This window comes from Aethalodelphis obliquidens, unplaced genomic scaffold, assembly GCF_003676395.1.
Source record: "Aethalodelphis obliquidens isolate GAN/ISIS:26980383/991018 unplaced genomic scaffold, ASM367639v1 scaffold5, whole genome shotgun sequence".
Taxonomy (NCBI): domain Eukaryota; kingdom Metazoa; phylum Chordata; class Mammalia; order Artiodactyla; family Delphinidae; genus Aethalodelphis; species Aethalodelphis obliquidens.
This window is the reverse complement of record NW_020837949.1, coordinates 17,748,193-17,772,474: the sequence shown is the minus strand read 5'-3', so window position 1 is coordinate 17,772,474 and position 24,282 is coordinate 17,748,193. Positions and strand designations below refer to the sequence as shown.

At 36.8% G+C, this 24,282-nt stretch overlaps 2 protein-coding genes across 9 annotated transcripts in view; one reads left to right on the top strand and one right to left on the bottom strand.

Annotated features, from left to right (window-relative positions):
* Positions 1-24,282, bottom strand: part of CYREN (cell cycle regulator of NHEJ) — a 127,774-nt gene that overhangs the window by 42,607 nt on the left and 60,885 nt on the right. For 3 of the 8 annotated variants that reach the window (XM_027101838.1, XM_027101845.1, XM_027101844.1), the window contains exon 4: positions 14,337-14,420. In XM_027101838.1, coding sequence (XP_026957639.1) covers positions 14,337-14,420 — 84 coding nt within the window. The other 5 variants (XR_003431878.1, XM_027101840.1, XM_027101842.1 and 2 more) reach the window with 5 other exon arrangements.
* AGBL3 (AGBL carboxypeptidase 3) overlaps positions 1-24,282 on the top strand; it is an 85,838-nt gene that overhangs the window by 45,160 nt on the left and 16,396 nt on the right. The window contains 6 exon segments of the mRNA XM_027101846.1: positions 639-765; positions 1,759-1,859; positions 2,063-2,175; positions 2,901-2,967; positions 14,583-14,661; positions 23,017-23,082. Coding sequence (XP_026957647.1) covers positions 639-765; positions 1,759-1,859; positions 2,063-2,175; positions 2,901-2,967; positions 14,583-14,661; positions 23,017-23,082 — 553 coding nt within the window.

Genomic DNA, 24,282 nt, shown 5'->3' with positions numbered 1-24,282 from the left:
AATTTAAAAGAATATCATTTACCATCACTCCAAAATAAGTGAAATACTTGTGACTGCAAAGGGATGGCACAAGGGAGTTTTTAAGAGGTGATGGAATTGTCCTATATCCTGATTTGTGGTAGTGTTTACACAAACCTATACATGTGTTAAAATTCACAGAATGGAACACAAAGTAAATTTTTTTAATTGTAATTAAATTACAAAAACTCATTGTAGATACTGATGTTATAACAGTTCTTGAGGGCGACTTTCAAATTATCTTTCATGTGATAATAAAGCATCGTATTCGATTCTGAAAATCTACAACACTGATCTTCATTCCTAAACATGTTTAGGCTCCTTCCTATAGCCTTTTAAAGTCAACACTATCAAGAATCCATCAGCTGGTTTTGAATGCATATGTTATATATAGATAAAAAATAAAATTTATTTCAGAATTTAAGTCTATAATTCTCAGAAATGTAAATATGTCATCCTTAAAATGAGTTATTTTCATTGGTCAGGATATAAAAGCTCCCAAAGCTTTAGAGAGAATTATTGCTTTTGCACAACTACTTTTTCATTTCCAACCGTACTTCCTATGAAAGACATTGTGATTAGAAAAGCAATGGGTCTCATTTTTATTTGCGTCTTTTCAGTTTTCATTCTCAGCTTGCAAGTTTAATATTCAGAAGAGCAAAGAGGGAATAGGAACGGTGGTAACGTGGAAAGTGGGAATCAGGAACAGCTTTACCATGGAGGCCACTTCTTGTGAATCTACTCTGGGTAAGATCAAGTGTCCTCATTCATGACTGTCAGAGCTTTAAACCAAAGAGACGTTTTTAATGTAAGATTAATAGTGTAGGCAACTGGATCGTGAGCACTTTCTTCCTGCTTAGATACATACTGATATCTAATCAATTCTATAGATAGGATGAATAAACAGACTCCCACTACATATCTCTATCATCATTTTCCTTTGTTTAGAAAAGGAAGTTTTAGCACATACATAGAATACCTAATTGGTTGTTTCATGAACTAATCTTTAATTGCTTGTTTGGGGTTTTTGTTTTTGTTTTAGAAGGGGTTCCTACAGATGACTCTAATGATTTCAAGAAAAAGCAATGCTCATAATTAAAATATCAGAATAGAAATATCTTTAGTAGATTTGCCATTTTTAAGGCAAACTTAGACTGGACTTTGTTTTTGTTTTTTGTCAATTTGTATTTTAATTGGTTCCTTGAACTAAAAAGTGTACCCTAGTTCCATTTAAGAAAGCTTTCAGTCACATTTAACATTATCCTTAGAATGCCCCATATTAAGGTAATTGTCACATTATTAGAAAATGTATCAACTCAAAGGAAAGTGCTGGAAATCCACACTTGTAACTTCTGGCTAGTTTTTAAAGCACCTTGAAATTCTTATAACACTATTAATGATGATGAAAACATTAAAATATTTACCCAGGTTTTTCTCTAAGTGATAACTAGGGTGCTTATAACTGGTAACCAAGTATTCTATAACTTTCTTACTGAATTTTCTTCTGCTTTGCAACACAGACTAATCTGTATTAAGTCACCTTTGGTCCAGGTGGTGGAGAAGGAACAAGGGAAAGCAATAAGATGTTAAATGACCTGTCCCAGTGTAGAAAAGCCAAAGGACAGAATACGGAATCATATCAGATGTTTTGTTTACACTTTGTTGGGCAACTTAGGCCTACCTGCTAAGAAAATATGTTTAAGTCACCTTCAAGGGTGGCTAAACTTATTGATGTTTTAGGTAATAAAAGAGGCATTCATTTCAACACAAAAGACTTGGAGTCGATGGGGTATCATTTTTGTGATTCTCTCTTGGACTACTGTGATCCAGACCGAACCAAGGTAAGTAAAGTCCATTTGATGATACATCAGACTCCAGTCTCTCAGATAACATAACCTGCCTATGGGCCTACAGCAGTTTGTTCCTTTTAATATCCTAACAGTGTTCAGTGTTTTTTGTACTTGATGTTCCAGGTATCTATAAATATTCAGTTTAATTAGGAAATAGTTATTTTATAATTAACTCATCTATCATTTTCCCCTAGTATTATCAGTGCCTGAAAGAATTAGAAGAAATGGAAAAACATATAAACTTGGAAGAAGTCCTTGATGATTCAGATACTTCTCTGAAAGAAATTACATTGGATCTAGAGTCTAGGTAAGTCAGGATGGTGGTAGTAATGTAATTTGCTGTGCTGTTCTACTGATACTATGCTCTTTATAATAATATGAGTATGTAATTTTCAGTCTGTACTGAAAATCCTGGCTATAGGTGGAGGAAAATTTTTCCCATGCACATTACTTTAGCCAGACCCCATCAAGACTTCATTTATTCATTTATTTAGATGATATTAATTGAGCACCCACTATGTACTGTATATGAAAGACATATTCAAATTGTTTTTAATGCTGTCATTACCCACAGAGAACTGACACACTTATAGAGATGCCATATAAATAATCTAAGTTAGTGAATAATAAGTGCAAAATTTAATGCCAAGGGAACGTTACTGGAAGAAGGAAGGTGCTAATTTTAGTGCAGTTCCTATAGGAAAAGCAGAACAAATGTTTGATTCTTCCAATTTATTTATAAATTTTCAGACTTTGAGTTAGTGCCCCTGTATTGTTTGCAGATAGAGAGTATCATTTTGAACTCAGATTTGTTTATATTTGACGTGTTCCAATCAGTTTCAGTCATCATTCTTCTAATACTCTTATAATGCCTAGAACTACCAAACATCTATACCACCTTTGTAAACATTCTTCTTATAATTAGAACTATTTCTACCATTCCAATAAGATAATAAAGTAAAAGTAACAGTTGAAATCTTAAAATACCACCAAAACATTCTGTAAATTAAAATAATTTATTATTTTTTGTAGTAGCCATGGCTCTGACAGTTCAGAATCCAGTGACTCTCAGACTGAGCTTCTCAAGTTAAGTTCTCAGGTACGACTGAAAATTTCTGCCTATGATATGGATATGCCAAATAAGTACTCTTCTTATTATGACTAACAATCAGGCAAAAAAAAAGTTTGCAGTTGTATAATTATTGTATATCATAATTGTTATTTTCTTACTATGTACCATATCCTTAAATCATAGAATTTTCTGACCTTAGGGCTTTTTAATACTCTTGCTTATTGATGAGAACAGTTAAAATCCAGAGAGATTAAATTACATTTCAAAAGCCACACCACTTGTTAATGAGAGTTGGTAGCATAACATACATCACCTGACTGCTAGTCCTATATTCATTCATTCATTCATTCATTTAACAACTATGTACTGAGCTCCAACTATGTGCTTGGGAATAGAGCAGTGAACAAAACAAGACAAAAATCCCTCCCTCTGTAACTTATATTCTAGTTAGTAAGTAAAATATCTGATGTGTTAGATGATCAGAGTGCCCAAGGAGGAGATAAGAGCAGGAGGATTAGGGAGTTCAGGTGGTATTAGTACTGAATGTTTGTGCCCCCGCCCCAACCCTGACCTCCAATGTGACGGTGTTAGGAGGTGACCAAGACAAGCTTAGACAGTATTCTATTGGTACCTGTTAGAAAATGCTGATATTGCCATGAAAGGACTTCTGCAGGTGATTGTGGAGAAAGCTCAGAAAGGAAGAGAGTGGGAGAGTAAGTGTCCATCTTTTTAGACAATACAAGTAATCATGTACAGATAAGGTCTCAGAAATGAAGAACACGTTACTGGACAATGGACAAAAAGCAGTCCTTGCTATAAAATGGTAAAGAGCTTGGCTGAACTGTGTTTGTGTCCTAGTGTTTTGTGCAAGGTAGAACTTGTGAGTGATAAAATTGTCTATTTAGCTGAGGAGATATCTAAGCAAAGTGTTGAAGGAGTGGCTTGGTTCCTCCTGATTGCATACAGTTAAATGCAAGAAGAGATAAGTGAACTGAAGAAGGAATTGTCAAGCAAAAGGGACCCAGAACATTGAAATCTGGAAAATTCTCAGCCCATCCATAATCCAAAGAATGAGAATGTGTGTTCAGAATAGAACAGTTAAGTGTGTGGAGAACCAACCATTTGATAAGGAGATGAGTGTGGGTATGAAGCATGGAACTAATCAGCCACCCCAGCAGGAAAACTGCCAGTTCGAACTGAAGGGGAGAGCCACAATTTTTAAATGTTACACTCCATTTATAGTTATTATAAAATACTGGCTATATTCCCCATGTTGTACAATTATCCTTGTAGCTTATTTTATACATAATAGTTTGTACCTCTTAATTCCCCACCCCTGTAATGCCCCTCCCCCCTTCCCTCTGGTAACCACTAGTTGTCTATACCTGTGAGTCTGCTGCTTTTTTGTTATATTCACTAGTTTGTTGTATTTTTTAGATTTCACATATAAGTGATATCATTCAGTATTTGTTTTTCTGACTTATTTCACTTATCATAATACCCCTCAAGTCCATCCATGTTGCTGCAAATGGCAAAATTTCATTCTTTTTTTTGGCTGAGTAGTATTCCAGTGTGTGTGTGTGTGTGTGTGTACACACACACACTTACATACACATCATCTTTATCCATTCATCTGTTAACGGACACTTCCTTAGGTTGCTTCCATATCTTGGCAATTGTAAATAATGCTGCTGTGAACATTGGGATGGATGTATCTTTTCAAATGAGGGGTCTTGTTTTTTTCAGATATATACCCAGGAGTGGAATTGCTGGGTCATATGGTAGTTCTGTTTTTGAGAAACCTCCATACTGTTTTCCATAGTGGATCCACCAATTTACATTCTCACCAATAGTGTATGAGGGTTCCTTTTTTTTTTTTTTTTTGTGGTATGCAGGCCTCTCACTGTTGTGGCCTCTCCCGTTGCTAAGCGCAGGCTCAGCGGCCATGGCTCATGGGCCTAGCCGCTCCACGGCATGTGGGATCTTCCCAGACTGGGGTACGAACTCATGTCCCCTGCATCAGCAGGCAGACTCTCAACCACTGCGCCACCAGGAAAGCCCTATTTGTGTTCTTTTTGATGATAGCCATTCTGAGAGGTGTGAGGTGATATCTCATTGTGGTTTTGATTTGCATTTCCCTAATGATTAGCAGTGTTGAGCATCTTTTCATGTACCTGTTGGCCATCTGCATTTTCTCTTTGGAAAAATGTCTCTTTAGTTCTTCTGCCCATTTTTTAATTGGGTGGTATGGATTTTTGTTTGCTTGTTTGTTCTTTTTCTTTCTTTTTTGGTTGTGTGGCATGTGGGATCTTAGTTCCCTGACCAGGGATCAAACCCGTGCCCACTGTGGTAGAAGTGTGGAGTCTTAACCACTGGGCCACCAGGGAAGTCCTGGGTTGTTTTTTTGATGATGAGTCATATGAGCGGTTTATATATGTTGGATGTTAACCCCTTATCAATCATATCATTTGCAAATAGTTTCTCCTATTCAGTAGGCTTTTTGTTTTGTTTATGGTTTCCTTTGCTGTGCAAAAGATTTTAAGTTTAAATAGGTCCCATTTGTTTATTTTTGCTTTTATTTCCTTTGCTTTAAAAGATAGATCCAAAAAAATATTGCTACAATTCATGTCAGTGTTCTGCCTATGTTTTCCTCTACGAGTTTTATGGTTTCCAGTCTTACATTTAGGTCTCTAATCCATTTTGACTTTATTTTTGTATATGGTATTAGTGAATGTTCTAATTTCATTCTTTTACATGTAGCTGTACAGTTTTCCCACCCCCACTTGGTGAAGAGATTCTTTTCTCCATTGTATATTCTTGCCTCCTTTGTCATAGATTAATTGAGCATAAGTGTGTGGGTTTATTTCTGGGCTCTCTATTCTGTTCCATTGATGTTTGTTTATTTTTGTGCTAGTACCATACTGTTTTGATTAATGTGGCTTTGTAGTATAGTCTGAAGTCAGGGAGTGTGATTCCTCCAGCTCTGTTCTTTCTCAAGATTGTTTTGGCTGTTGGGTTTTTCATGTTTCCATATAAATTTTTAAAATATTTGTTCTAGTTCTGTGAAAAATGCCATTGGTATTTTGATAGGGATTGCATTGAATCTGTAGATTGCCTTGATCTTTCCATCTGTTTGTGTCATGAAGACAAATTTTCAAAAGCCCTGAAGGTGACTAAGAGATCATCAGGGCCATTAACACTAGGTTTTAACAGGGCAGACGGCTTCCAATAGAGGCCATGGAGGTGAGCCGCCTGGAGCTGTGCACTGTGGTGTGGGCAGAGTCCGGACAGAGAGCCAGGCATGAGTAGCACCCTGCCAAGCTGTTGGCGTGCTGTTGCCACCCTAGTGGGTCCAGAAGGCAGAGCACTGGGACAAGAGGATTATTCTTGACCATTAAGATCTCATTGAATCTGCTTTACTAGGTTTTGAGCTTGCTTGGGACCCATTCCCCATCCTTCTTTCCTTTTTCTCCCTTTTGCAATGGGAATGTCTTAGCCTATGCCTGTCCCACAGTTGTATTTTGGAAGCACATAACTTGATTGGTTTCATGGGTTCACAACTGGACAGGAAATTTACCTCAGGATGAATCATATTTTGAGTCTCATCCATATCTGATTTAGATGTTATTGAGATAAGACTTTGGAGTTTAGAGTTGATGCTGGAATTAGTTAAGACGTTAGGGGTTGCTGGGATGGGATGAATGAATTTTGCATGTGAGAATGACATGAATCTGAGGGGATTAGGGGTGGAATGCTATGGTCTAGATATTTCTGTCCCCCAAAGTCATATGTTGAAATTATAATGCCCCATATTATGGTACAAGAAGGTGGGGCCTTTGGGAGGTGATTATGTCATGAGGGCAGAGCCCTCTGAATGGGATTAGTGCCTTATAAAAGAGGCTCCAGAGAGATCCCTAGCCCCTTCTGCCTTGTGAGGATACAACAAGCAGTCTGCAACCCAAAAGAAAGCTCTCATCTGACCATACTGGCACCCTCATCTCAACCTTCCAGCCTCCAGAACTATGAGAAATATATGTCCCTTATTTATTAGCCACACAGTTGGAGGTATTTTGTTATAACAGGTGAATGGACCAAGACAGATGTTGTATTCATTTTCTATTGCTGAGTAACTAATTACCCCAAATTTTAGCAGCTTTAAACAAAAAACGTTTATTATCACATAGTTCCTGTGGGTCCGGAATCCAGGAGTGGCTTATCTGGGTTCCTTTATCTAAGGTCTCTGAAAAGACTGCAGTGAAGGTAGCCTAATCTCAGAAGCAGAATCCCATTACTTTTGCCATATACCATTCAGTAGAAGTAAGTCACTAGGTTTAGCCCAGTGACCTAGGATTACAGAAGGGTATGAATACTAAAAGATGGGGATCATCAGAGGTCATCTTAGAGATTGTCTACCACAGATGTAAAAGCCATTACTTTGATTTGACCTTTGCCTCAAGGCTATGTTGAAGCCAACCTACAAATTCTAGAATTTGGGGCTGTTTTCCCTCTCAATTCAGTTTTTTTATCCACATTTTTTGAGCTGATTTCTTTCTTGTAGCACACCTTATCAAATAAAGCTAGCAACAACCAACTCATAGTCTAAACTTCCTGCCTCAAAATCTCTTTGCCCAATGACTCAGTTCTGTTATGTACATTTTCTGTCTTTCACACTGTCACAGAAGATAGTTTTACTAAATGTATCACCTCTACATAACTTGTGTCACTATTTTTCTAGGTTCCTATAACCACCTGTTGTTATTCAGTCACAAAGCCAATGACTGCCACATAATTTAGGTTTTTATTAGGACGGCATTCTATTTCTAGGTATCAGTTTCAACACTATTCATATTTTATTCATTAAAACAAAATTCTCAGAATCTCAGTAGCTTATAATAGCAAATACCTATTTTCCTGTTCATGGATCATCTATGGCTCTACTGGGCTAATAGGAGGTCAGTTGAACTTATATCCAGACTGTGGGTTGTTTCAGATCTATTCTACATTTCTTCCTCCCCGCACCCCAAGACCAGCAGCCAGTTAGGGTACGTTCTGCTCATGGTAAATCACAAGAGTTCAGGAGGGCACGCCAAACCATGAAAGTATGTTTAAAGTCCCTGTTTCTCATTCCACTGGCTAAATCAAGTCATATATCCAAATCTAACATAATGGAATAGGAAGGGTAAAAATTTGGGAACAATCCAGGGGGATCTATTCCTGGGGTAGGTACTAGAAGTGCAAAGGCCATGAGAAAGGAGCATGTCTGTCATCTTCTAGGAAGACCAAGGAGGCTAATTTGGGTAGAGAAGACTGAAAAAGGAGAACAGTGGTAAGAGATAAAGTGAGATAGGTGTTGGAAGTTGAGGGGGACAAATCATGTAAAACCTCGCTTAGGACTTCACTTTTTACTCTAAGTGAGTCTGGAGAGTTTTGGTCAGAGGAGTGACATGATGTGCTTTAAGTGTCAGCAAGGTCACTTTGGGTGTTGTTTTGAGAGTAGAATGATGAACCACAAGGGGAGACCATTTAAGGGGCTACTGCAGTTATCCAGGCAAGAAAAAGTGGTGGCTGGACCAAGGTGGTAGCCGTAGAGAGGATGAGAAGTGATCAGATTTTAGATATATCTGACAGAGTCTAGAGAATTTGCTGATGGCTTGGGTGTGAGTTTGAACAATAAAAAGGAGAGCTAGAGGTCTCCAGAATTCTAGGCCTGAGCAACTGAAGATGGAGCTTCCACTTACTGACATGGGGACTATTTTCTTCTCTTCCTACTAAATCATGTTCTGAACGTATGTATCAGGACTCCATCCATTGCAAGGAACAAAAAACTCTTCAAAAAAAATGGCTTAGCTGGGGTCTCCTGGTGGCGCAGTGGTTGAGAGTCCACCTGCCGATGCAGGGGACACGGGTTCATGCCCCGGTCCGGGAAGATCCCACATGCCGCGGAGCGGCTGGGCCCGTGAGCCATGGCTGCTGAGCCTGCGCATCCGGAGCCTGTGCTCCGCAACGGGAGAGGCCACAACAGTGAGAGGCCCACGTACCGCAAATTTAAAAAAAAAAAAAAGGCTTAGCTGAAAGGGGAATTGGTTGGCTTAGTAAGGGAAAAAGTCTAGGGATGACACTGGCTTTAGCCATGGCTTAAATAAGGGGCTCAAAGGATATCACTAGGATTCAAAGTTTTTTCCCCATTTTAACGTCATTTCTGCCTCTTCTGGGTTGGTTCCATTCTCAAACTCTCCTCTCTTGCTGGCGAAATGGAATTCCAGCCTCACATTCTCACAACTGTAAGTCTGGTAGATACCCTCTTTTCCAGTAGCCCCCTCAAAAACATAGAGTTTGATTCTTTTATTGTAGTAAAAATACACATAACATTTACCATCTTAGCCATTTTTAAGTGTACACTTCAGTGGTATTAAGTACATTCACATTGTTGTACAACCATCACCACCATCCCATAACTCTTGTCATCTTCAAAAACTGAAATTCTATACCCATTAATAACTCCCCATTCTCTGCCCCCCTGGCCCTTGGAAACCACTGTATACTTTCTTTCTTCATGATTTTGACTACACTAAGTACCTCAGGTAAGTAGAATCATACAGTATTTGTCTTTTTGTGATTGGTTTATTTCATCTAGCATAATGTCCTCAAGGTTCATCCATGTTGTAGCATATTTCAGAATTTCTTTCCTTTATGAGGCTGAATAATATTCTATTGTACGTCTATACCACATTTTGCTAATCCATTCTTCCATCAATGGACACCAGGGTTGCTTTCACATTTTAGCTATTGAATTGAATAATGCTGCTATGTACATGATTGTACAGATGTCTCTTCAAGACGTTGCTTTTCATTCTCTTGGTTATATACCCTAAAATGAAATTGCTGGATCATATGGTAATTCTACTTTTAATTTTTTGAGGAACCTCCATACTGTTTTTCACAGCAGCTATACCATTTTACATTCCCATCAACAGTGCACACAGGCTCTGATTTTTCTACATGCTTGACAGCACTTGTTGTTTTCTGGGTTTTTTTTTTTTTTTTTAAATAATGGCCATTCTAACAGGTGTGAGGTGATATCTCACTGTGGCTTTGATTTGCATTGCCCTAATGGTTAGTGATATTGAGCATCTATTTATATGCCTATTGGCCATTCATATATTTTCTTTGGAGAAATGTCTATTCAAGTCCTTGGCCCATTTCTGAATTGGTTTGTTTATTGTTGTTGTTGAGTTTTAGGAGTTCTTTATATATTCTGGACATTAATCCCTTATCAGGTATGTGATTTGCAAATATTTCTCCCATTCTGTATTTTGCCTTTTTACTCTCTGAATAGTGTCTGTGATGCACAAAATTTTTAAATTGTCATTAAGTTCAGTTTGTCTATTTTTCTTTTTTAAACCTTTGCCTTTAGTGTCATATCCAATATATCATTGACAAATCCAATGTCATGAAGCTTTTGCTCTATGTTTTCTTCTAAGATATTTATTGTTTTAAGTATTACATTTAGGCCCTTGATCAATTTTGAGTTAATTTTTGTATAAGGTGCTAGGTAAGGGTCCAACTTCATTCTTTTGCAAATCGATACCCAGTTTTCCCAGCACGATTTGATGAAAGACTGTTCTTTCCCTGTTGAATATTTTAGCACCCTTGTCAAAAATCACTTGACCATATATGCAAAGATTTATTCATGGGCTCTCTATTCTGTCCATTAGTCTATATGTCTGTCTTCATACCAGTACCACATTGTCTTGATTACTGTAGAAATGTAGTAAGTTTTGAAATCAGGAAGTGTGAACCCTCTAATTTCCTTCTCCCTTTTCAAGATTATTTTGGCATTCAGAGTTCCTTGAGATTCCATATAAATTTTAGAATGAATTTTTCTATTTCTGCAAAAAATATCATTGGGATTTTGCTAGGGATTGCATTGAATCCATAGATTGCTTTGGGCAGTATTGGCATTTTAATAATATTAATAAGTCTTCTAATCCATGAACAAGGGATGTGTTTATATTTATTTATGTCTTCTTTAATTTCTTTCAGCAATGTTTTGTAGTTTCCGTTACACAGTTCTTTCACCTCCTTGGTTAATTCCTAACTATTCTATTCTTTTTGATGTTCTTATACATGGAATTGTTTTTGTAATTTCCTTTCTTATCTTTCATTATTTGTTTATAGAAATGCAACTGTTTTTGTGTGTTGAGTTTGTATCCTGATACTTTGCTGAATTAATGTATCAGTTCAAACAGGTTTTTTGTGGACTCTAGGGTTTTTAAATATATCATCTGCAAACAGAGATCATTTTACTTCTTCCTTTCCAATTTGGATGCCTTTTATTTCTTCCTCTTGCTTAATTGCTAGGGCTTGAACTTCCAATACTATGTTGAATGGAAGTGATGAAAGCAGACACCCTAGCCTTGTTCCTGATCTTAGAGGAGGTGCTTTTTGGTCTTTCACCATTGAGTGTGATGTTTGCTGTAGGTTTTTTCTAGATGGCTTTTATTATGGTGAGATAGTTTCCTTCTATGCCTAGTTTGTTGAGTTTTTTTAAATCATGAAAGGGTGTTGAGTTTTGTCAGATGCCTTTTCTACATTAATTGAGATGGTCATGTGTTTTTTTCCTCCATTCTATTGATTTGGTGTATTACATTGATCAATTTTCATATGTTAAAACTATCCTTGCATTCCAGATATAAATCCTATTTGGTCATGGTGTAAATCCTTTTAATATGCTGCTGAATTTGGTTTGCTATTATTTTGTTGAGGATTTTTGCATCAGTGTTCATAAGGGATATTGGTCTATAATTTTCTTGTAGTGTCTTTTTCTGGCTTTTGTATCACAGTAATGCTGGCCTTACAGAGTGAGTTAGGAAATGTTCCTTCCTCTTCAGTTTTTTGGAAAAGTTTGAGAAAGATCAGCATTAGTTTTTTAAATATTTGGTGGAATTCACCCAAGAAACTGTCAGGTCCAGGGCTTTATTTTTGGTTGGGAGAATTTTCATTACTGATTCAATCTCCTCAACTAGTTATATATAGGTCTACTCATATTTTCTATTTCTGCATGAGATAGTCTTGGTAAATTCTGTGTTTCTAGTAATTTGTCCATTTCATCTAGGTTATCTAATTTATTGGCATACACTTGTTTGCAATACTCTTATAATCCTTTCTATTTCTGTAGAATTGGTAGTAATATCTCTACTTTCATTTCTGATTTTAGTAATTTAACTTTTTTTCTTAGTCCATTTAGCTAAAGGTTTGTCAATTTTGTTGATCTTTTCAAAGAATTAACTTTTGGTTTCATTGATTTTCTCTAGTTTTTCTATTTCATTTATCTCTGCTCTAATCCTTATTACTTCCTTCCTCTTCTGTCTGTGGATTTAATTTTTTCTTCTTTTTCTAGTTCCTTAAGTTTAAAGTTAGGTTACTGACTTGAGATCTTTAGTTTTTGAATGTGTTTATAGTTATAAATTTCCCCCTTAGCATTACTTTCACTGTGTCCCATAAATTTTGCTCTGTTGTGTTTTCATTTTCATTCAACTCTCTAAGTATTTCCTAGTTTCTCTTGTGACTTCTTTGATTCATTGACTGTTTAAAAGTGTGTGTATAATTTCCACAATTTTTTGAACATTTTATTTTTCCTTTTGTTATTTCTAACTTTATTCCATTGTGGTAAGAAAAGATACTTTGTATGATATCTATCTTTTAAAATCTATTAAAACTTAATTGGTGGTCTAACATATGTTCTGTCCTGGAAAATGTCCTATATATGCACTTGAGAAGAATGTGTGTTCTATTTTTGGGTGGTGTTCTGTATATGTCTGTTAAGTTTCAATGGCTCATTGTGTTAAGTCCTTTTTCCTTATATACCTTCTGTCTGACTGGTCTCCCTATTGTAAGTGGCGTATTGAAGTCTCCTATTATATTGTAGAACTGTCTATTTCTCCCTTCAATTCGGTCAGTTTTTGCTTCATACATTTTGATGGTCTGTCATTAGGTATGTAAATGTTTATAATTAATTGTTATGTCTTCTTGCTGTATTGAATCTTTTAACATATCCTTTTTAAAGTAGTTTCTAGTAACATTTTTAAATTTAAAGTCTATTTTGTCTAATAGAGCCACTCCTGCCCTCTTTTGGTTACTATTTGCATAGAATATCTCTTTCCTTCCTTTCACTTTCAACCAGTTTGTGTCTTTGGATCTCAGTGAGTCTTTTATAGACTGAATATAGTTGGATCGTGTGTTTTTTATCCATTCTGACAGTGTCTGTCTTCTGATTGGAAAGTTTAATCCATTTACAATGAAAATAATTACTGATAAAAAGAGACTCCTGTCTCTGTGCTGTTTTCTATATGCCTTAGAGTATTTTTGTCCGTCATTTCCTGCATTCCTGTCTTCTTTTGTGTTTAGTTGATTTTTTGTGGTGAAATGTTTAAATTCCTTTCTTACTTCCTTTTGTGTATATTCTATAGGCGTTTCTTTGTTGTCACCAGGGGGATTACATTTAATATCCTGAAGTTATAACACTCTAATTTGATACAGCTTAACTTCAAAACATACAAAAACTCTGTTCCTTTACAGCTGCACTCCCAGGCTTTCAGTTGTATATGTCACCAAATTACGTAGTTATATGTTGTGGGCCCAAAAACATAAACTAATAATTCTTTAAGTGTATTAGTCTCTTAAATTATGTAATAAATAAGGTTTAGAGTTACAGACCAAAGTGACAGTAGTCTAATACTAATTTTATACTAATAAATGCTATTTTTTCTTTAAATGTTTTTCTCTTAAATCATGTAGACAACAAAAAATTCAGTTTGAAACTATTGTTACAATAGTACTTACTAGCTTTTATAATTTCCCGTGTATTTAACTTCACTGAGACCTTTATTTTTCTCTACAGCTTCAATTTACTATCATTTCACCTTGCAGAAATCCCTTGGGCATTTCTTTCAAGGCATGTCAAATGGTCACAAACTCCCTCAGCTTTTGTTCATCTGGAAATGTCTTTAATTCCTACCTAACTTTTGAAGGACAGTTCTGCTGTTTTTTGGGTTTCTTCCCTATTTTGCACTGTGTTCTGGCTTCCAAAGTTTCTGATGAGAAATCTGGTAATGATCTTATTGAGGATCCCTTGCGTGTAATAATTTGCTTCTCTCTTAATGCTGTCAAAAGTCTCTCTTTGACTTTGAAAGTTTATGTGACTTACTGTGGGTTTTTAAATTTCATCTTACTTGGAGTTCACTGAGCTTCTTTGATATTTACCTTCCTGTCTTTCATCAAATTTGGGACGTTTTCAGGCATTATTTCTTTACTCCTTGGCATTTGTGGGTTGCTGACTTCTCCAGCTCTAAGGCTGGGATGCATGAGGCAAAAAGAAAACACATGAAACTACTCACCATCATGCTCCTCTTCCGCTGCTGAAGTCCCTCATCATCTGCCTTCTTCTTTCCACCTTTTAGAGCCTCTTGTGTGTATTTGGTCTGTAATACCCAGGGTATTAGTTGTACTTAGTGGAAAGAAGAGGATGAGTACTTCATCTTCCTAGAAGTGGAAGTCTTAAGATAGTTTTATGTCTGCATACATACATACTATCTTTGATATATTGATTAAATAATGATTTTAAATATGATTCTCTTACCTAGATAAAAAACAAGAAAAAACATCTGAAAACAAAGAAGGAAAGAAACTCTACCACAGCAAGCCATCAGAGAAGAGCAAGAGGTAAATATTCATTGATATGGTTGTTAACAGTCATTGAAAAAAAAACAAGAATGGCAAATTATTTCCTCTTATACCCAGGAAGACGTTATGATTTTTCCCCAGGTAAAATTAATGATTAAAATTTTGCTCATATTATTTACTGTTTATAAAAATACAAAAGAATCTTGACATATGAGAGGTGGGTCTTATTACGGTGCTATATTTAAATTTCACTTATACTTACCTTACTTGGAAAAGTATTTGAGGCATCTTACAAAGATGTATCCAGGAGAGCAAGAAGAAATAAATTAAAACTAAGAAAAATTAATGGGAAAACAAGAGTATAAAATAGATGGTACTGAGAGATTGCCTTCCATCATGATAGCATGAGGATCTCTGCAAACCCACTCACCAGCAAAAATCAGAGAAAATTATTTTTTTAAAAAAACAAAAATTTAAAGTTTCTGGAAATGGTCCTAAGGGCATACAGCAAATGAAAAATCATCTGTTCAGGAAAATCTACTAAAATTGGGTACAAACAAAAAAACAACCAAAAGGAAACCAGTGAGAGCCTGGGGTATTTGAATCAAGACTCTCCACACCCTGCCCCCCAGATTCCAGCTCAATGATACTCTACTCCAGGAGAGTGCAGCCAAGGACACAGGGTCTGCTTTCCCCACAGATGCCAGCCAGAGGGCTATCTTCCCAGGAAGGGCAGGGCTTGCACATTTCTTATCCTGTCTCCAGCTGCCTGCTGTTGAAGTGAAGTTCCAGGTAAGTGCAGTCAGGAGGTGGGGGCTCCCTTCTTTCTACGCAGACCCCACTCTTGAAAAGAAGGCTCCACACTTTGTGTGCTACATCACTGAAAATATTTTGGTCCTAATCACCCGTCTTGGATTGTAAGGTGTTGGTTCCACACTGGAAGAGGCAAATAGAGAAGACCTGAGGCTCCTGCCCTCCTTCCACCTACATCTTAGCTCCTAAAGTGGGGTACCACTGAGAGAAGAGTGCCACTGTCCCCACTCTCAGCTCCAGAGACACATCAGAAATTTTGCATAAGTGCATTAAGATGGCAGAGTAGGAGGATGTGGAGCTCACTTTCCCTCAAAAACACATCTACATGTGGCACAGTTCTCACAGCAAACTAACTGGAAACTGGCAAAAGATCTCTCATACAACCAAAGCTGCAAGAAACATCCCCATGTCATTGGGTACGATGGGAAAAAAAAGGCATCAAGACACAAGACGCCCCTGGGAGGTATCTGTGAAGGAGGGAGGGTCCACACAGGCAGGCCCTCACCCTGGGAACCCCATGACTGCTAGGAACTCCACCAGGACATACAGAGGGACTGGAGGGGCCTGGACTCTGATCTCAAGCCGTGTACATGTGCTGGCTTGCTATCAGTCAGGGCAGAAAGAGACTAGAGCTGATGGCTGCCACTTCATCACACTTCCCAGCCTGAAGCACATGCCAGGTGGGGCAGCTAGTATGTGCAGTGGCTAGGCACTGAATCTCGGGTTTGTGTGCCCTGGGAGTGAACTCAATCTAGCTGCACAGAGACAGCCCAGAGCGTCTGGGGTGTGGCCCAGGCCAAACCTCAGAGCCCATTGTCAGTACCTGCACTGCAGAGCACAAGTCTGCCATTGGAGCCCATCATCAGCACATGCACGGTGGGACACAGGTACGGTGGCAGCGGACTTCGTTGGCATACATACCACGTGGCATCACAGAATCGCATGTCTCTGGCAGACAGCCCCTGGGGAGGAATACACAGTGGTTTCTTTCCCTGTGAGAGTGCTCTGGTTCTTCCCACCTCACACCCCAGCTTGGAGCTGGATTGTGGGAGGACAGGTCCTGGGAGAGCAGCCCCAGGCAGCAGCACAATGACCTCAATTCCTGCAGCCACAACACCCCAGCTCCCAGCACCAGCCTAGCACTAGGTCTGGGATAAACACAACAGAGAAACGGACAAGACCTTGAGCTGCTTCTGGGAAGAACTGTGGATGCCTTCAGTGGTGGCACATAGGTCTGCTATGACTACATGGGCCTCACTTGCTTCGGCACTCACCTTTTGCAACAGAGCACATACTTAAGGGCAACAGAGTCTTACTGAGCCCAACTTTCAGGGCTTCTACTCCAACAACCGGGGAGCAGACCCCACCCCCAGCAAGGCTCTGACAGCCACAGAGCAAAGAGGAGGCCCCACCCAAAATCCAGTGCAGGCTCTGGACAACACACCACCAATCCCATCCCCTATCAAGGGGATAATGGCCAGCATACTCTGAGGAAAGATGTGGCTAGCATCCATACCAAAACTAGCCCTCACACCAAAAATATTGAACTCACACATTCTATACAGGGACACTCTCACATAAAAGCACCCCTTCAAGACAACAGTAGCTGTTTCTCCTAAATTCAGAGACAGAGAAAGTTAAGTAAAATGAAAAAGAAGGAGAGGAACTGTTCCCAATTAAAAAAATAAGAGATATCCCCTGAATAAACAAATCATGAAACAGACCTCAGTGGTCTATTACACCCTGAGTTCAAACAGGAGTTAATAAAAATGCTAAAGGAATTAAGAAAGATTATCAACAGAAAGGCAGATCACTGTAACAAGGATCTAGAAACTATAAAAAGGAACCAATCAAAATTAGACAAGTCAATTGCCAAGATAAAAACCAATCTACAAGCAATGAATAGCAAACTAAGTGCCACAGAAGAATGAACAACTGATCTGGAAGACAGAATAATGGAAATCAGTCAGAACAGCAGACAGAAAGACAAATGAAAACAGAAAAGTAAAAGCAATATACGAGATCTATGGGATAATATAAAGCATGCCAACCTACACATGATATTGGTTCCAGAAGGAGAAGAAAGAGAGAAGGGGATCGAAAATGTAATCTAAAGAAGGAAACGGATATCCAGGTACAGGAAGCACAGATGGTCCCAAAGAAGATGAACACAAACAGACCCACACCAATACATATTGGAATTAAAATGGCAAAAGATAAAGAGAGGATTCTAAAGGCAGATAGAGAAAAGCAGTCAGTTACAAGGCAACCCCCATAAGACTATCAGCGTATTTCTCCGCAGAAACTGTGCAGGTCAGAAGGCAGTGGCATGATATATTCAAAGTCCTGAAAGAGAAAACCCTGCCCCCTGGGATACTGTACCCAGCAAGATTATAATTTAGACCAGGAGGAGAGAGAAAGAATTTCTCAGACAAGCAAAAACTAAAAGAATACAGCAATACTAAGCCTAACCTAAAAGAAATATTGAAAGGTCTTCTCTAGATAGAAAAGAAGCAAGTATCTATAGGAAAGGGAAAATCACAATAGGAAAGGCAAATACATAAAAGGATTGAAGATCACTTAAGTCAGTACATAGATTAAAAAACAATCCAAAAAATTGTAAAAATGATTAAAACTACAATTAACAGTAAAAGGATAAGGATGTAAAATAGGACATCAAAATCACAAAATGTAGGGAATGGGAGTATAATAATGAAGATCTTTTAGAATGTGTTTGAACTTATATGACCATCAGTCTAAAGCAAGTAGATATAGTTATGGTTAACATACTTGAAAACCAGGGTAACCAAACATCAAAAAGGTACAGTAGAGTCACAGAAACCCAAAAGAAAGGAACTCAAGCATAATACAAAAGAAATCCATCAAACCACAAAAGGGAAAACAAAAAAGAAATGAACGGAGAAGTACAAAAACTGGAAAAAAAGGTTTAAAATGGCAATAAGTACATACCTATCAATAATTACTTTAAATGTCAATGGACTAAATTCTCATCAAAAGACACAGAGTGGCAGATTGGATAAAAAAATCAAGAACCTACAATATGCGGCCCACAAGTACAATATGCTGCCTACAAGACTCACTTTAGGGCAAAAGACACACAGGTTGAAAGTGAGGGGATGGAAAAGGATATTTCATGCAAATGAAAACAATAAGAAAGCAGGGGTAGCAATACTCGTATCTGACAAAGTAGACTTTAAAACAAAGTAGTCTTTAAAACATAAAGACAGAGAAGGACATTATATAATGATAAAAGGAGCAATACAAGAAGAGGATATTACACTTGATAACATAAATGTACCCAATATAGGAGCACCTAAATACATAAAACAAATAGCAGCAGACATAAAGGAAGAGATTGACAGGAATACAATAATGGTAGGAGACTTTAACACCCCACTGACATCAATGGACAGATCTTCTAGACAGAAAATCAGTAAGGCAGCAGAGATGCTAAATGACACAACAGACCAAATATTTTTCCTTGGTCAGGGGAACCAGGTAAAACAGATAGCTCCTAATGTCTTCCCAAAATAAATGACTTAATTTGCAACAGATCCTGGAGAAATTCAAGCTTAACAGCATTCTCAGAAACAGTAGAAGTAGAGTAAAAGGCAATTCGGAGAAGATTGGTAGATCCATCGGAGAAACAGGCTAAACTTGTAGGCTGGCTAGTTCACCAGAGAGAACTGCAGGGAGGGGAACAGCTGGGAGGAGTCTGAGGTGGCATCAGAACAAATCTGAAATCCTGACCTAGGAAACTGTTCCTTTGGAGCCCAAATTTGATTGGATTAGTCTGTAGGGCAATTTATGCCCCAGGGCACTGTTGAAAACAATAGATCTATTAGCCAGAAATTAGTGGAATTTAACAGTGGGGTGTGTGATCAGGGAAGGTGTCAAAGACAACCCTGCCAAAACCACTGCCTTCCCAGAGAGAGTGGGGCACAACCAAGTCTGTACCCGTCAGGTAGCAAATTAGAGGTTTAACACTTCAGGGGGTAATGGACTTCGCTAAAATACACAAGCCAGTCACTAAAGAAACAAATACATACATAACAATAAATAGCTCCAGAAGGTATGGAAGGGGTAGCAGGGAAAGATTAGTACCCAGAGTTCAACAGAATTGTCTAGTTGGGAAATAAGCCTGACAAACACAGACGAAGGACAACATCCCTAGTTGATGCGATCCAAAAAATCATCCTTGGAGCCAATCAATCAATCTTTCAAGCATCTGTTACCTGCAGAGAGCCCAGAAGTTGAAGACCTGAGTACCAGACTTAGAAGATTTCTACTCAGATGTTTCTGGAGTTTAATAACAGTGATCCAGTGGGAAATTTAAAGTTAGCAGTCACAAGTTCATTCAGCAGATACTGAGCACCAAATACACTGTCATCTGCTAAATGTGGATTGAATTAACGGAATCTAATTTCCCAAGAACTTCTGAAATTTTTTCTCTTTTCCTCCTTTATTATTTACTAATAATCTTTGGCAGAAAGAGTGAACAGTATCATCTTAACTGAGGTTAATGCCTGAGGTCAACTTAAGTTCATGCTCTTGAACTATTTCTTACTTTAAATGATTGCTTGTTATCAGTATATCCCTAAAAAAATATTAGAGTATTTTAGTTAACTTTATTTCCTACCAGCACACTTTCAATAATTCATTTTGCAGACTTTAAGCAAAAACAAATAATTATAGATTACTGTGATTAGAATTTATAGATCACATTCATAAGGACACTGGCCTGGTGATTTTCTATGAGATAAATATAATAGTTTATTATGGTTCATAGCATTATTTCAATCAAAGGAAGAGGGCTAAAAAATGACATCAAGAGTTCGTTGAATGGGCTTCCCTGGTGGCGCAGTGGTTGAGGGTCTGCCTGCCGATGAAGGGGACACGGGTTCGTGCCCCGGTCCGGGAGGATCCCGCATGCTGCGGAGCGGCTGGGCCCGTGAGCCATGGCCGCTGGGCCTGTGCTCCGCAACGGGAGGGGGCCACGGCAGTGGGAGGCCCGCGTACCGCAGGGAAAAAAAAAAAAAAAAGAGTTCATTGAATCAAGTCTTATTACAAGTGAATTTTTTTCAGCCTAATTTCACCCCTTGTCTCTCCAAATTCTTTATAATGATTATATAATATTGCTACTTTTAACTTTGTGTAATTTTTTCTAGAATATTTCCTTTGCTCTCTCCCTTTAACAATCAAGTTTTGATTTTTACAGTTTCCTCCCATTTTTATCCTGATTGTGTCAATTTTTTTTTTTTTTTGCTGCCATTCAATTTTATCTAAAAAGGATTTTAGCTTTTAACTATTTCATAGTCTACTTTTTATCATGAGTTGGTATGCATTACATCTTGGCAAAATGTTTTCAGTTCTTTTCTCAGGCCCTTTTGGGAATTCTTTCTAATATCCACATAGCACAGATGCAGAAACAAAAGCTGGGAATCATTTAAAATGTTTTCACAATCACATAATGATTTGTAGACTACTCAAGATTAGCAGTCATAATTCTGCGGTGTTTTGTGTCTCTTTTAATCCAACTGGGTCATATTGGCAAGTATCTCAAGGTAGACAGCAATGTCATGTGTATGATCTTTCTTACTCTGAACTTTTTTACAAGCTACAAGAAAATACTTTTTCAACTTTTCTATATAAACATAGTTTAGTAATTGCTTATACCTTTTCATACAGTTTTATATAGTTTCACTCATTTCACACTTATCTTGCTACATCTTTATTCTTCTCATTAAGTGAGATTATAAGCATATATTTTTGTCCCTTTCTCATCATAAATAAGTTCTATATGAAGTAAAAAAATTTTTAAACTCCCTTTAATGCCAAAATACAATATTAATACTTTCTTCTATCATTGTTGTAGAAGAAAAGTAGTGTTGCGAAAGACAGTAAAAGGCTCTGATTTAAAAGATTGTTTTTGTCCATTCTAAATCTATGAGGATAAAATGAGAAATGTTGAAAATTACGATAAATCATATAAAATATACGTCATTTGCATGTTTATAATATAGTACTGCCTTCCTTCTGGTTCTGTGTTCCATTAGGTTTGTGAAAAAGGAAATTTAGTTCAAAGACACAAGAATCAAATTCTGATGTGACAGGGAATGTTCTGCTTTTACCCTCTGATAAACAATTAATTCATTTCCTCAACAAACACTTTTTTGTGCTACAGCTTTGAGGTTATCACCGTGCTTTGTGCTAGGGATATTAAGACTATACTATACCATTTCTTATTCCCAGGAACTCATCTTTTAATAGGAGGAGACAAACAAGTTAAGCGCGGTGTTACAGGTGCAATGCCTATAGTCTGCACAGGGTAAGGGAGCACAGAGAAGGGAGTGGTCAGTTAGACTGGAGGGTTGGATTGAGTGGTCCCTGTACTTGAGAGATATCGCCGATTTGAAAGATTTTTCCCAAAACAGAATATAGGGATTTTATGTTTTAAAAAACATCTTGGTCCTTTTGTGATGAGCCAGGAGAGAAATTAAATTTTGGATTATTCATTTGCTTCTGTAGGAATCTGCTAAGTCTAACATAAATCTCTGAATCTCTAACATTTCTGGTATATTTTTTTCTTAATTTTTATCTCATTATCTTTACTTGAGGTCCTTTGAAATATATTCATAAAATTTAAACAATATTTTAATTTTGTCTAAAATACTTCTTTAATTTTATGTGTGTATATATTAATTTTTATACATTTATACCACACTTATTTTCAAAGAGAATTTCAGGTAACTTAATTAAAAGTATATATACAAGTACATAAATCCACTTAGTTTATGATACAGCAGGCTAATTAAAAATAGAAATGGAAGTAAGAACCACACCTAGGAAACGAGAGAATTTTATTATAATTAAGATGGTTACTTCATTGAACTTTAAATTATTCTTTCTCATAGTGATCAGCCAAGCAAATCAGTCACTTTTTATATGTAACTTTTATATATTCTTCTGTTAAATTTAATGTCAGAAATTAAAGAACACATTTTAGAATCCTTATTTTAGACTTTTTTCTATATATGTGTATAGAAATTAATTGTGTATAGAAATTAATTAATGTTAATTAATCACAGGTTATTAATTAATCTTCAGGGTTTTTGGCAACCTATGTTTTCATTTAAAAGTACAGGATATTATTAACTTCTTTACATGTTAGTAAATGGTGGCAAAGTATTCCATTGTATTAGTGAACCTTTATTTAGCCACCCCCATTGTTAAACATTTTTTTCTGTTGTAAACAACAATGAAGATGTTTAACTCCCTATTTGTGTATATTCTTAATTATTTATTTATAATAGATTCCTAAAAAGGAACTGCTGACCCAAAGAGTATGAACATTTTTTAGACCTTACTATAAACAGCAAAAATGCAACAAAAATCATATAAGATTTGAGAACTGTTTGTATTAATTTCATTGAGATAAACTACTATTTACATATTATCTGCTAGCATTTTTCATTTAGAAAAAGATAAAAATATGAAATGTAAAAGAGTCAATGAACTATTTTCATGCTTACACTAATGAACTTTTACCATCTTTTCTAGATACAAGGCCAGATATATCAGATGACTGTACATTTGATTATTTCAGAAGACAGTTCCCTAATCAAGGTTTGTGAATAAGATGGGAATATAGACAGTAATGTGTGGTCACCTATCATCTGAATGTAAGCTATTTAATATGTATCTGGTCAAGATTTACACATAAACTAGAAGATTATCTTCAAATCGGACAGCCAAAGAACAATTCACCTTCCCAGAAATTCTGAATCTCAAATTTTTATTTTTCTCTCTAACTCTAGAAATATAAAAGACAGTAGAACTTCCTTATATGTCAACTTGATGTCTTGTAATTTTACCGAGTCGAAAAAAAAATATTTTGAAAAATATTATTTTCAAAAAAATATTATTCATCTCATTGTCTAATCTTTTCATTCCCATCTCATTGAATCTCAAAGCAGAGAGAAACCCTGAGAGCACCCTACTCTCACCTCCTACTGATGACAGGACCCAGGCGCATCGAACTTTTGATTGACTACACTTGGTGACAAGTAGTTTACCAAATTGTAGTCACTTCATTCCATTGTTAGAGAGCAATGTTCTTTTTATGTTGAGTTAAAAACATATGTCCCTGTAAATTTAATTCACCTCTTTAATAATACAAAGCAAAAAAGAATGAAAAGACCTTAAAGGTAAACATTTCTCATTTTCCCTAATTCTCCTTGAAATAATAAGAACAAATATAATGCCTCTTCCACATGACAGACCATAAATATTTTTTTAAAGCTATCATTTCCCTGACACTTTCCTTCCATTTCTTTCAGCCATCCATAATATGATTCCCTTTACTATTATATTTTACTGTTTTCTATCACTATTCAAGCTTGAATGAAACTGAACACAGTATTGCAGATGTCATCTAACTAGGACAGCCATTCCTTGGTATCTGTGGGGGACTGGTTCCAGGAACCCCACGGATAGCAAAATCTGAGGATGCTCAAGTCCCTTATATAAAATGGCGCAGTATTTGCATATAACCTATGCATATCCTTCAGTATCGCTAGATTACTTATAATACCTGTACAATGTAAATGCTATGTAAATAGTTGCCAGGGCACAGAAAATTCAAGATTTGCTTTTTGGAACTTCTTGGAATTTTTTTCCTGCTATTTTTGATCCACAGTTGGTTGAATCCACAGATGCAGAACCCATTGATATGGAAGCCTGACTGTATACAATAAATTATCATTCTCATTTGCTTCTTTCTAGATACCAGATTTCCATTAATGCAGTCTAAGATTACATATGTTT